This window comes from Physeter macrocephalus, chromosome 9 (assembly GCF_002837175.3).
Source record: "Physeter macrocephalus isolate SW-GA chromosome 9, ASM283717v5, whole genome shotgun sequence".
Lineage (NCBI taxonomy): Eukaryota > Metazoa > Chordata > Mammalia > Artiodactyla > Physeteridae > Physeter > Physeter macrocephalus.
Window position 1 is genome coordinate 43,292,203 of NC_041222.1, and position 15,182 is coordinate 43,307,384.

A 15,182-nucleotide genomic window follows, 5' to 3' on the forward strand; every position below is an offset into this window, starting at 1 on the left:
ATGCAACAAAAAACACTGAAAAATCTCGTCCATCTCCCCATCATCACTTTCAGTACATAGTAAAAATATCCCACTACCGGAAGAATTTGAAGCTTGTGATACATTGATATACTAAAGATTATAACAGAAACAATAAAATCCAAACCCAGCTCAACTCCTGACTATATTTAATGTAATCTTGCACACTAATGCCCTGAGAGAAGAACAGGTATGCCCATTTCTGTGTATAAATATTATTTACCTGAGTCTCTACTGTTCTCACATACATACAGTCCAGCATTCAATGAAAAATTATGACATGCAAAAATCAAGAAAGAATAAACCATTGCTTTATCAAGAGACAAAGCAATCAACAGAACTAGAGTTAGAAAATAACCAGTTATTGGAACTATCAGACAGAAAGTTTATAATAACTATGTTTAATATGTTAAATGATCTAATGGAAAAGATAAACAACAGACATAAACAGATTAGGAATTTCATCAAAGAGATGAAAATTATTTTAAAAGAGTCAAAGAGAAATACTAGAAATAAAAACTACAATATCAGAAAGGAAGAAATCCTTCACCGGGCTCAGCAAAAGACTGGACACAGCTCAGGAAAGAATTCATGATATGCCAATAGAGATTATCTTGACTGAAACACAAAAAGAGTAAAGAGTAAACAAAACCAATAGTGCATGTAAGAGCTCTGAGACAACATATGGTCACAAATTATCTAACATTATGTAATTAGAGTCTCAGAGGAGAGGAGAGAATAAGGAAAGAGAGATATATGAGGAGATAATGGCAGAGAATTTTCTAAAATTAATGAAAAATAACAAACAACAGATCCAAGAATCCCGAAGAACCCTAAGCAGGGTTTAAAAAAAAAATACATGTACCTATACATATTATTAATCTGTTAAAAACAAAAGATAAAAAGAAAATGTTGAAGCCAGCCAGAGGTGGGAAGTAGGCGAAATTTAAATACAGAGCAATGGTGGTAAGAATTAGAGCCGATTTCTTGGAAACTATGCAAGCCAGAAGACAATGGTGTGACATCTATAAAATAGTGAAAGAAGAAATTATTTTTTAACATTTTAGGTGTGATAATGGTACTATGGTTATTTATATATATATATTTATATATATATATATATATATATATATAAATTTTTCCCCTCAGTACCCCTTATACTTAAAGATTTACACTAAGGATTGCTTCACAACAATCAGAGGGGAGGGCTCCTCTTGTGGATGAAGGTAGAGATAAAGTAAGATTGACCAGGAGTTGATGATGGTTGAAACTATGTGATGAACACATGGGAATTTGATATATTTCCTCTCTCGCTCTCTCTCTAAAAAGAAGAAGAAATGGGCAGAAGACGTGAAGGTGTCATAGCACATATCCCACTAGGTTTCTCTGATTTTTTTTTTTTGCCTCCAACTCTTTCGCCAGCCTTTGATTCACAGTGGACTCACAGGTCCCCAAACTAGGGTCACAGAGTTCTGCAGCCACCCTCTCCAGTAACACCAACCCAATAAAGCCTACCAGTGCCAAAGCTCTCTTCTCCACACAGAGAGCACCGGCCTGAGTCCATCAAATTTGAGAAGAATCTCCATCCAGCTGGGGTCTCATACACAGGGACCTTCATTGATTTGGCCACTCTGAAAAATGAAATTCGAGGCAACAGTTAATTCATATTTCTCCTTTCCTTTTTTTTTTCTCAGCACATAAGGAAGTTTTTAAGATCTGTTAGTGCCATAACTAGATTTTAGAACACCCTGAACAATGTGGACAGTTTTCAAGATGTCAAGCTATAAGGTAGAGAATGATAAATAGCCTATTCCAATGGTACTCAATTTTGCTTTCCCCATAATATAGAAGATGTTCAGTTAATGTATAGCATATTCTCACATTTATGTTTCACTTCTATATATATTCCTTTATCTTGGTGGTAAGATCCCAGTTGGGGAATCTCAGAATCTAAATTAAGGTGGTATTTGGGTGCAAACACTTTGGAATATTGTTTGAGAGTATCTACTAAAGATGAATATACACATATCCTATGAACCAGCAATTCAACTCCTAGAAATTAATACTAACGATGTAGCAGACACTGTGGTGCACTGCTCAGCTTCACCTTCAACACGCACACGCACGCACACACACACACACATTTTAGGACTTTTAGGACTGGAACACTCACTCTACCAGCTTCTAGGAATGTTGATGGCTTCTAGGAATGGTCCCTTCCTTGGGTCAATCCACATCCAATGCCTGGCAAATGAGAGATGTATAAGGGTCTAGGCTTCTTGCCCCTATTTGGCACAACTCTGTAGGGCCATTTCAGCTCCAACTTCTCTGTCTGATCCTCCTTCCTCACTCCCCCATAGGTATTGCTCTTGAAAGAAACTTTGATCTTGATGGCAGAAAGGAATAAGGTTCCTGCAAGCGAATCTCTCTCAGAGCTGCTTCCTGGGGAACCCAGCATGTGACATTACTCAACAGAGTATGTACACAAGATTTTTTTAAAAATGATCATAGAATCACAATTGGTAATAACTGAAACAAAAGTCCATCAAAGTAGAAGGGACAAATGATTTGCAATATATAATGCAATAACATAAATTTCATTGAACAAACTAGTGCTACATGCAACCACTTGAATGAATCTCACAAACATAATATCACATGAAAGAAACCAGTATCAAAGGAATATACACTATACAGTTCCATTTAGATAGAATTTAAAAACAGCTAAAACTAAGCTCTACTGTCAAAATTCAGGCTCAGAGGACCCAGAAGGTCAAGTATTTTGTTCAAGATCTCACAGAGATAAGAGGCAAAGCTAGATTCTGGACCCAAGTCTGCTTAATTTCTGTCCATGTTCCATTCCTCTACACCATGCTGTATCCCCAAATGTTTTAGTGCTTCAAAACATATACAAACCTCAAAGTTGGCTGGGGAATGAGCTGCTGCCAAGACACTGGCCTGAAGAATTTCATAAGCCCCACATGGAAGCAACGCAAAGAGAAAAACATCAAATGCCTGCCACCAGCAAGGTTTAGTTCTTTGATGACTGTACGTGCAGAAGGTGACCATGGAGAGGAACCAGTGAGGGTATCTCGGTGAAGAAGAGGACGAAAAATACACATAGGACAAAGGACACGATGTAATAGTGATTTCTTTAGGTTTGTTTTGTGGCCACCTAGAGGAAAAAATATCTAGAACTCTTGCCAGAGGAACATAACACTTCTCTTTCCATTGAACCCAAATGTAATTAATGTGCTCACAATCTTGAAAAAACTGTGTGCCAAGTCTCTTTCAAGTTTGCTTTGAGGGACTTCCCTGGTGGCGCACCGGTTAAGAATCCACCTGCCAATGCAGGGGACACGGGTTCCACCCCTGGTCTGGGAAGATCCCACATGCCGTGGAGCAACTAAGCCCATATGCCACAACTACTGAGTCTGCACTCTAGAGCCCGCGAGCCACAACTACTGAGCCCTCGTGCTGCAGCTACTGAAGCTCGCATGCCTAGAGCCCACAGAGCCCACAACAAGAGAAGCCACTGCAATGAGAAGCCCACGCACCGCAACAAAGAGTAGCCCCCGCTCGCTGCAACTAGAGAAAGCCCGCACGCAGCAATGAAGACCCAACGCAGGCAATAAATAAATAAATAAATAAATAAATAAATAAAGGTTCAACTTAAAAAAATATATATGTCTTAAAAAAAATGTTTGCTTTGAAAACAAGCACCTTTTGGATGCTTGGGTGTTACATCAAAGGTTCTCTTTTCCTCAGTAGTCTAAGAAAGATAAACAATCATGTTTACATCCTGGTAGGAATAATGAAATAAATCCTCTCCAAATTGGAGAGCAAAGGTAAGCTTTCACAGACATTAATTTATGGTCAGAAGCTCAAGGAAGGAAAAATCATTCACATAGAAGCCTTCTAGGGCAGCGCATAATAAAGCCGGGGTCAAAATTAATTTAGCTAAAATGAATGCATAAGATTACGAAATAGAATATGCAACATGGGGCAGAGGTGAGGGTAAGAGAGAGGCTAGAGGGTGTGGGGATATATATTCTCTGGCCAAAACATTCTTGTTGGTTCAAAGCCAAGTTGGCAGAACTGAAAGGAGGGGAGAGGATTTCCCCAGCTCCACCCTTCTCAGCTGATCACTGTCAGGAGGTCATCAGGCTGAAGGTTGAGGCTGGATTTTAAAGGACCGGATACTTTTATAACTATGAGCCACAATTTGCAGCTGTACAAGCTAAGATAACAATATGGGTAATTAAATTCCAGGATCCTGAGCATGAGTTGATGTGTCCTAGAGTCAGAAAGGAATGCCCCTCCCTTCTCCTTCTACTGAACTTGGGATCCATCCCAACCATAGCATTCAGCAGATACCAGGCTCTAGACTGGTTTTTGGCAGGAGGCCCCAGTGGAGTCTCTGGTACAAAAGCTAAAAATGAAGCTGCTCATGCTGAGGGTCTGCACCCCTCTCCTTGACTACCACCACCATGTGTCAGAGACAAACAAAACTCACTTTCTAGGAAAGACCAGCATATGAAGGAAAAGAAAGAAAATGAATCTGGGCCACAATTTTCCTGCAAATGGGAGTGAGCCTTGGTAGCCAAAACAAAACAACAACAACAAAAACCATGGTGGATATAAGCTTCTTAGTGTGGATTTTAAAACCTCTAAAAATGTGGCTTCAGGTTGGAAATAGCCTCAACCTATTATGCCAATACTTTCTCCCATGATACTCCCCATATGCTCCTAAAAACTGAACCATCTCTTATTTTCTAAATATGCTCTTGCATTTTTGTTGTTGTTTTTTACGAGTCCTTCCTTATGCTTTTCATATTACCTGGATTAATCCTCCTTTCCAATCTCTCCCAAAATACTTCGCTTTGCTTCAAAACCTATCTTAAATGCCCTGCCATCATGAATCCTGTGGCAAAGGCTGCTAGTGGTCAACAAAAGTATCTTTTCCTGGACACACAGCTGGACTACACTTCCCAACCTCCCACGAGGTTCACTGTGGCCACACGCTGAGTTCTAGCCAACGGAACTCTGGTGGAGACAATGCACACGCTTTTCAAATCTGGTTACTACAATTTCCCGTCCTCCATGCTCTTTCTCCTTCTGCCAGCCTAATGTGGACAAGCCCAGCAATCCTAGAAGCCACATGTTGAAGATGGAGGACCTACAAGTTGGAAGATCTGGATCTCTGAATCACCATTTGGAGCAGAATTAGTCACCAATCAGGAACACCTGTTTTTAACTTCTAATAGCTGAGAAATAACCTCTTGCAATGTTTGAGCCATTGTACACTTTGGGATTAGCTCTGTAGCACCAGCTCCATTACCGTAACAAATACAATTCTTTTTTCATTGCCGTTATCAATCCAAAGTAAGCCTTCCTGCCCTAGGCTTCCTCTCTTGGTAGGGGGTTTTTACGTTCACATTGTCATTGTACATGTTGTTACCTTCTTAACACTCTCCCTCCACACACAGATACTACCACTACAACCACCAGTGTGTTAGTTCTTTGAGGGCAGGGGCTGCATCTTATATACCTTGATAGCTCTTCAATGTCTAGGATAACATAATACCTTGTCAGACTTGCCCTCAATAAATTCTGTATGATTTCAGTTGACTAATATCTATTATTTAAGGAGTATTGTTGAATAGCAAGGGGAAAAGTATCTCTATTTTACGGTCTTTTCTCATTGTAGGTTCCTTATATTATATTAAGAAATAATCAAGTAATTTCTGCATGTTTTATTTAAATTAGTCATTTTGAGCAAGGAGAATTTCTCCAGCTATTAATTGGTGGGGCTATCAGGATAAGACAAAGGCATTTCTTGATAATAAAGATTTTACAGAATTAGGGCAGTGAATATATGAGAGTCAAAAGTCTGAGGAGAAGAAGAAGGACAAATTATTTCTATTTTACCAGTCTGGTGGTCGCCTTACCCTCATGTGCTCAAACAAGATAACAGATACAAAAGCATCCTGAAAGATCCCTAAAAGCTCACTACATGTAGAGGTGCTAGCACACCCACCTTTGCACCTCCCACATCCAGCGCCGTGCATGCCCACAGTAGGTATTAAAATATATACTAACTTAATTATACAGTACTACATCATTGTATGAGACAATATTCTACTGTAATGCCAACGGTTACTAATGACTCTCTTTTACCTTGCGAGAGAACAGCCAAATACAAAATGACTAATTATATCGAGTACATGAGGCAGCATCAGCTACTCTTGGAATTCTACTTTAAGAAAGTTCCAATAGATTTTAAAAGGACAAGACCCAGGTCGCTCTTCCTTCAATTTATCTTCAAACATCCACTTTCTTAAGAGCTGAGCACACCTCTTGGTTCTATTTTCTACATACTGAACCCTCAGTCCCTTTTTAAAAAGCCTCCGTCTACATAGATTAGGAGATATCTGCATCACATATATCCAACAAAAGACTTATACGTAGTTTATATGTAAAAACTCCTACAAATCAATAAAAAAGGCAGATAACCTTTAAAACATGGGCAAAAATCTTGATTAGGCACTTTACGAAAGAGAATATTCACAACCCACAAAATGAAAAGACAACCTATGGAATGGGAAAAAATATTTGCAAACCCTATATCCAATAAGGGGTTAATATCCAAAATATATAAGGAATGCTTACAACTCAATAGCAAGAAAACAAACAATCTAATTTTTTTAATGGTTAAAGGGTCTAAATAGGAAAATAAATTTTTCTGAAGAAGACACACAAATGACCAAGAGATACATGAAAAGATGCTCAACATCACCAATCATCAGAGAAGTGCAAATCAAAACCACAATGAGATATCACCTCACACCTATTATTGGGTTTTTAGCCAACCTGACAGAATGGCTATTATCAAAAAGACAAGAGATAAGAGAGCCAGTGTGGATGTGGAGAAAAGGGAACACTTGTGCACTGTTGGTGGGAATGTACACTGGTACAGTCACTATGGAAAATAACATGGAGGTCCTCTCCTCAAAAAATTAAAAAAGAACTATCATATGATCCAGTAATCACACTTCTAGATATTTATCCAAAGGAAATGAAAACAGGATCTCGAAAGGATATCTGTACTCCTATGTTCATTGCATCATTATACACAACAGCCAAGATACAGAAACAACCTACGTGTCCAACGACAGATAAATGGATAAAGAAGATGTGGTATATAAATACAATGACTATTACTCAGCCATAAAAAAAGAAGGAAATTCTGCTATTTGCAACAACATGAATGAAACTGGAGGGCATTCTGCTAAGTGAAATAAGCCAGACAGAGAAAACCAAATACTGTAAGGTATCACTTAAATGTGGAGTCTAAAAAAAAAAAATAAAGCTGAACTCATAGAAATGAAGAGTAGATTGGTGGTTGCCAGGGACTGGGGTGGGGAGGTGGAATGGGGAGATGGTGGTCAAAGGGTACAAATCTCCATTTATAAAATAAACAAGTTCTAAAGATATCTGTATGTGTATAACTGAGTCACTTTGCTGTACAGCAGAGATTGGCACAGCACTGTAAATCAACTATTCTTCAATAAAAAATTAAAAGATAAATAAGTTCTGAAGATCTAATGTACAGCACGGTGACTATAGTTATTAACATGTACTGTGTACTTGAAATTTGCTGAAAGCAGAATTCTCACTAAAAAAACTATGTGAGGTGATGAATGAGTTAATTAACTTGATCGTGATAATCATGTCACAATGTCTATCAGTATCAAATCATCACATTGAATATTTTAAATATATTACAGTTTTATCTGTCAATTATATCTCAATAAAGCTGGAAAAAAGTAACCAAAAAAGCTAGTCATTGGTGACAGAAGTCAGGATAGAGGTTATCTCTGGGGAGGAGGGGGAGGTAGTGATTGGAATGAGGATCGAGGGAGCTTCAGGAATGCTGTTCTGTTTCTTGATCTACAATGGTAGTTACATGGGTGTGTGCACTTTGTAAAAAGTCCTTGAGCGACGCATGAGATGTGCCTTGTTAAATATACATTATGCTTCATTTAACATTTATTTATTTATTTTTAAATAGACCTTTACTGGAGTATAATTGCTTCACAATACTGTGTTAGTTTCTGTTGCACAACAAAGCGAATCAGCCACATGCATACACATGTCCACATACCTCCTTCCTCTTGAGCCTCCCTCCCATCCACCCTATCCCACCCCTCTAGGTCATCGCAAAGCACCGAGCTGATCTCCCTGTGCTATGCGGCTGCTTCCCACCAGCTATCTATTTTACACTTGGTAGTGTATATATGTCGATGTTACTACTCTCACTTCGCCCCAGCTTCGCCCTCCCACCCTATGTCCTCAAGTCCATTCTCTATATCTACCTCTTTATTCCTGCCCTGCAACTAGGTTCATCAGTACCATTTTTTTTTTTAGATTCCATATATATGCGTTAGATACGGTATTTGTTTTTCTCTTTCTGACTTACTTCACTCTGTATGAGACTCTAGGTCCATCCACCTCACTACAAATAACTCAATTTCGTTTCTTTTTATGGCTGAGTAATATTCCATTGTATATATGTGCCACATCTTCTTTATCCATTCACCTGTCAATGGACATTTAGGTTGGTTCTATGTCCTGGCTATTGTCAATAGTTCTGCAATGAACATTGTGGTACATGCCTCTTTTTGAATTATGGTTTTCTCAGGGTATATGCCCAGTACTGGGATTGCTGGGTCATATTGCAGTTTTCATTTGCACTTCTCTGATAATTAGTGATGCTGAGCATCTTTGCATGTGCCTCTTGGCCATCTATGTCTTCCTTGGTGAAATGTCTATTTAGGTCTTCCGCCCATTTTTTAACTGGATTGTTTCTTTTTTTGATATTGAGCTCCATAAGCTGTTTTATTTAAAAGAAAAAAACCCTGTAGTATTTATGACTGAGTACATGTTTAAATTAGCCTTATTTACATCATCCCAAGAAATAAACTACTGAAGATGGAGTTTAATAGCATTCTGGACATGCTGGTTAAGGTCTGGTAGACATGGAACAAAACTGCCTGCAAGTTTGTCCCCTAGTATTTTCACATGGATGAGTTCACTCCCAGATCCCTTCTTTGATATCTGGCACTGCTGGCTGGAGCTGCTCTGAGGTAAAAGGCTTATGTGAGTTTGCACTTTAAATGCATTTCTAAGGCAGCCTACTCAGCTCACCAATAAGAATTAAGCAGAGCTCAACTAGGCCTTGTTTTCTAATACCAATCTCAAAGTTCACTCTTTCCTCATCCTTTGAATGGAGCAACTCACACTTTCAGGTAAAATAAATATAAATATAAATACATGTTTTAAATATAAAACATGAGGCTGTCACAATAAGATGACAAAAGTTTTTCAACCATATATATAAATGTTAATATATGTCAACTTTAGCAGCGAGCTGCTTGTTCCTGGGGCCTGTAGTATCTCAGCCTGGTCTAAACCTCAAAACTCACATACTAAATAACACCTCCCTTGCCTGTCTTACCAGGGAAGTCATAAGGATCAAATGAGATGGTATAAAAAGAAAAGAAAGTGCTCTAACAACTATGAAATGTCCTACGGTATTACAGCACTATTACTGTTTTGGGTTTTGGAACTTTCACTTAATCCAAAGGGAAATGGACATATCATTTAAAGAATATTTATTTTTTTAAAAAAGCAAAATATAACTGTATGTTTCACGCTCCCTAAAAAATTCTAGATTTGGGACAATTGTAAAACAAACAAAGGTGGACCCCAAACCCAGGGGCTTTTGCTGCTTTATCTAAAAGCTTCTGTACTTTTATTTTAGGTAAGTGTTACAGAGGAAAATAGGATCCTTCCCAATTAGATTTTAAGTTTTGTTAGGAAACATAAGGCAGGCATATTTCTGAGGATGTTCACTTAAAAGAAAAAAATTGGCTTTGGACTTGGACCAAAGATCCAAAAGAAAAATACGTAAAATTGAAAGAATCACAGGTTCACTCTCTTAAGCTAGCAAATACTTGGGAACCCTATGTCTGGGAATCAACAAGTGCCTATGTTTACCATCTTGACACTTGAGAACTTTGATGTAAATTGTTCCTGGTTCTAATTATTTTCAAAGAAGAAAAACGGTTGAGGGGCTAGGGCTGGCAAATATTAAGCCCCGAGTGTTCCAGTTAAGCTGAGACATAAAGAGAAGACTGACTGTCAGCTGTCCTTCAGAGTCCCATGAGACTGCTCCCTGAAGAGCAAAAAGTAAAGCATCTTCTTGTCTTTTTGTTCTGCTTTGAATTTTAAAGTATGTTGACACCTTACTGAAGCTTTTTTAAAAGCCTATATAATACCCTTGGAAGATTTAGAATCAATTCCTTTACAACTATAGACAAAAAGTAGTAAATACTAACTGATGTGACAGCTCTAACCCAGGAGATAAAACATCTCACTAAACAAAGCTTCTCTTTCTTAAAACCTTCTGTGTTTCCTCTTCTGGATTCAATCAGCATCTTTTCCTGGATGGTATTAAAAAATCTTACTGCTCCTATGTCATAAAACAGGAGAAATGGGACATCTGGGCATGGAACATTAAATAAATATACAGCGGCTGTAAAATGATACTCGTTTTAAAGGAAGAACAAAACCCAGAGAAAAGAAGTATTTGTGTAAGGCTGCATCACCATTCTATGGGTAATACCATGAGGAGAGGTAAACATTAAAATATCATGTCATTATCAGTTTTCTCAAAGATCTGTGGCTTAATGTATGACCCAGTTCGCTGTTTCCTGGGAAGTCAGGTCAAGTCATCAGGCAGTCATCCCTAAATGGGCTCTGAGAAAATGAGTATTTATCAAGGGACACAGAAGCACCCACCCCAACTGAAAGACATCACATATTCAAGGCTGCACTTAACCTTCCAGGATGTCCATCCTTACTCAGGATTGGGTTTAATTTTGCTGAAAGTATAAAGAAAGCTCATGCCACATTAATTTATCTTTTTAAAAAGTTTTGATTTAATAAGACATACTTATGTGGAGAGAAACTATTGGAGAAGTTGATGTCCTTTTGTGGGAGATGATGTTTACAGCACAAGGTAAAGCTGAGTGGACAGGAAAGGCAGGCAGACGTGCACTGCCGCGGAATCAAGTCCAAACACCTTTGCGTGGACGAGAGGATGGACTCTGAATTCTGACTGCCTGAGTCCCCACCCAGCTCCACCCCTTCTTGGCTGAGTGACCTTGGCCAAGTTACTTAAACTCAATAAGCCCAGCTCTTTCACCTGTGAAATGTAATAACACTGAATCTTCTTATTCAGGGAGGACTACATGGGGTGATCCTTGGGAAGCCCCAAACATTCAGAGAAGTGCACGGACAGCAGCAACAGCTGTTAGCATTGTTACCTCTCCAGCTGCTGCTTCCTGCATTTCCCTCTATCCTCCTGCCAGGACACACTGCTATTTGGGTAGAGCCTCCTTAAAGCACCATGCAGCTTCAGATCCTGGCACACATAGTTCACATAGATGGGGATACTCTTCATATCAATTAGAGTCCCAACAGGAATAGATGACACACTCAAATTGAGCAATTTGAGGAGAGTTTAACGCAGGTGCTGGGCTTTCCCGGTGGTGCAGTGGTTAAGAGTCCACATGCCAATGCAGGGGACACAGGTTCGATCCCTGGTTCAGGAAGATACCACATGCCGCAGAGCAACTAAGCCCATGTGCCACAACTACTGAGCCTGCGCTCTAGAGACCGCGATCCACAACTACTGAGCCCCACACGCTGCAACTACTGAAGCCCATACACCTAGAGCCCGCGCTCCACAACAAGAGAAGCCACCGCAATGAGAAGCCCGCGTACCGCAACCAAGAGTAGCCCCCGCTCGCCGCAACTAGAGAAAGCCCGCGTGCAGCAACGAAGGCTCAGCACAGCCAAAAATAAATAAATAAATACATTTTAAAAACCAAAACACAGGTGCTATTTACGCAGGTGTGGGCAGTGGAGAAGGGGAGCACAACAGACAGTACAGTACCCCAGGGCAAGTAACATCAGGGCGAGCATTACCCGACCCCCAGACTCATTCCTGGAACCAGAGACAGAGCTGGGTGGAGAGGGCTGCCTGGCAGGAGCCATGACCTTCAGAAGAGACATGTTGCCAGCCCATAGGAACCCATCAAGGAGAGAAATCAATTCCTGACCCCATTCTCCTCCAGCTGCCTGATATCTGTAGTGCTCCCAATTGTCCAACCCCAACTGAAATCAGGAGGGAAGATGAGCCAGTTGATACAGTCCATAGAGGTCAGCCTGAGGGACAGAGTGTAGGGAGAGAGTGGAGAGGCATCCTGGGGCAAATGGAAGATACCCAGCACTCTTTTCATCCAGCCCCCTACACTCAGGCTATTTCGACTATCCAGGTCAATGTGTCCAGTCCCTTCTTTGTGCTGCCACAGGAAACCCTACCAATTACACACTCAGCACAGGTTATTGCATTAGATGTTGGGACAGCTGACTGCCTCTAATCTGTGAGCCCCCGGAGGGCAAGGGCTCTGACTGGCACAGAGCAAGTACTTAACGACATTTGTTAATTCCATGCAAACACTGTGGGCTCTATCAGAACACAGACTTCTCCTACATGGGTACAAACGTCATTTAGATTCCAGAACTAAGTCCTTCAAATACCAGAGGGAGCAAGTACACGAGACCATTGAAAGCTCAGGATAAAATTAAGTTACGGTGGACGAACTTCCACGTGGAATTACGTACAAAGAGTTGGATGAAAAGATTAATAACCTTACTTCTAAATAAGTGTATGTTAGTTTACCAAGTCCATTGCTGTAAGTTTATTGTGAAGAGGTAGGAGATTATGGTAAAACTGGTCTCTCTCTACCTTTGCGGGATTTCTCAGAACTAAATGCTCATTTCACTGTAAAACTTTAAAGACAGGGAAGGGTGCATATTTCTCATGTTTATAAGTAGCACCTCGTGGGGCTGACGTTTCATGCAGCACGTGCTGGAAAACACTGGTTAAGATAAACCAAGAAATATATCCCTTATATGACTATAGCAGGGGTGCGCTTCAAAGGACTTTACTCCCACTGAACACTTTTAAGAGCAAGGGAGAAGGAACATGTCAAATAGTCTGGAATCACATCAAGGATTCTCAGGAGGATGCCCTTCCCAAAGGGGCTTGAGAGACGAGTTAACTGGAAGGGCATCCCCGGGTGGAAGGGCATCCCCGGGTGGAAGGGCATCCCCGGAAGCAGATACCCTCCTCCAGGTCCTGGACTGCACGAAGCTCTGGGCTCAGCAGAGAGAGGCAGCCCAGGGGCAGGGCCAGTGAGGGTGATTGACAGCAGAGCTCTTCGCTATCTAAATCTGGTCCTGGGGTTCAGTCCCTAGGGAGGCAGTAGGGGAAGAGGAAGGAGATGGGGAAAGCAGCTGTGTGCATTCAGGGTGACCCATGCAGTGGGATAGACTCTCTCTCAGAGGGCCTAGTGGTCTCTGGAGGACGGGGACCAAAATAGGTTGGTGAGAACACACAGTTCCTGAAATTAATTGAAGTAGAGTCTCCGTGGAGAATTAGAATGCCTCTCAACTGTTCTTTCCCCCTTTTCAGAGACTGAGGCACAGAAATGTTTCTCTGTGTGGATCCATTCCATGTTTTCGGCTGATTGCTGGGCCTAATTGGGGACCCACAGAGGAGGGACAGGGTCAGCAGAGGACACGATGGCTTCTGGGCATTGAGAACCACTGCAGGGGCACAGTCTCCTGTGAGAGGAACAGTTCTCTTCAGGTCAAGACACCACTTCCTACGGTGAAGGGATGATACAGATGAGTGGAGAGGTAGGAGCACTGCCTTTTCCATCGGTCCAGGCTGCAGCCCAAGCAGTGCCCTGGTGCTAAAGGTACTACATCATCTTTGAGACCCAATAATTTCCAGCTTTCAAAAAAGTGTGGTAGCACACTGCTTTTCTTAGAAGAGAGCACTTTAAGGCCACCTGTGAAAACACTGTCATAATAAATATTTAAATGTAAGTGTCCTCAGTATGAACATTGCCCCCTTGGAATGCGGGGCCCTTACACAATGCACAGCCTGTGCAACTGGATGCAGAAGCTCTCCATCAGTTTCACCTGCATGTAGGCAGAGCAGAAGTTATGGCTCTCAAGTCCCTTAAACACATTCCTGGTGTAGCAAGGGGTGGATCACACCCTCCCCAATGGTCCTATGACTAAGGGTGGACCCTAAAGCCTTTTGCAGTCTTTGGACTATTGAAGACACAGCTTTAAATAGCACGTTTTCTTTTTCTCCAACCATATGCCCTACCCAATAGCATTCAGAAGTGGTGAACTCTGTGAGTGTGCATGTGTGGGTGAGGCCTCCACCCATATCATACCAACCATATTAAAATATATCTACATCTCACATAAAAACTGACTTCTTGCTTTAAAAGACTCTTGAAAGGATTTTTATAATTTTGTTTTTGAAATGAGGCTACAAGTCACTCAATTAACTATTGACAAGATTTCTCACCTATCATGCACACTTGGGAATCCTTTCAAAATGAGAAAATACATACTACAAATTATTTTCAAGTGTTGACTATTTGGATACTAAATTTAATAATAAAGTGACAAAATGTTACATTTTTACATTAAACTAAGCAGTTACTCATGTCGATGTGACAGTTTTCTTCATTTTGGAGTTAGTACAGTTGACCCTTGGACAATACAGGGGTTAGGGCCACCTACCACCTGTGCAGCTGAAAATCCGCAAAGAACTTTACAGTCGGGCCTCTGTATCCATGGCTCTGCACCTGCAGATTCAACCCATCTCAGATCATGTACTACTGTAGTAGGTATTTAGTGAAAGAAATCTGTATATAAGTGGACCCGTTTAGTTGAAACCCGTGTTGCTCAAGGATCAACTGTAATTGTTTTCAGGTCTCTAATTTTAAGGCTATGAATATCAAAGGCCCTAGGCAAGAAGCTGAGGACGCCAATGAGGGATGAAATGACCCAAGTGCATGTGGGCATGTGTGTGTGTGTGTGTGGACATGTGGGGGGGGCATGTGTATGCATGTGTATTGTGTGTATGAGTGTGTGTGTGTGTGTGTGTGTGTGTGTGTTGGGGGCAAGGGAAAGTGGTGTAACTCTTGTCAGAATCTTAGGTA

The 15,182-nt window shown here is 40.7% G+C and overlaps 1 protein-coding gene across 2 annotated transcripts in view; it reads right to left on the reverse strand.

Annotated features, from left to right (window-relative positions):
* PGM5 (phosphoglucomutase 5) overlaps window positions 1-15,182 on the reverse strand; it is a 188,446-nt gene that overhangs the window by 69,092 nt on the left and 104,172 nt on the right. For both annotated transcript variants that reach the window (XM_055087150.1, XM_024126861.3), the window contains exon 7: window positions 1,534-1,649. In XM_055087150.1, the coding sequence (XP_054943125.1) occupies window positions 1,534-1,649 (116 nt within the window). The remainder of the gene's footprint in view (window positions 1-1,533; window positions 1,650-15,182) is intronic.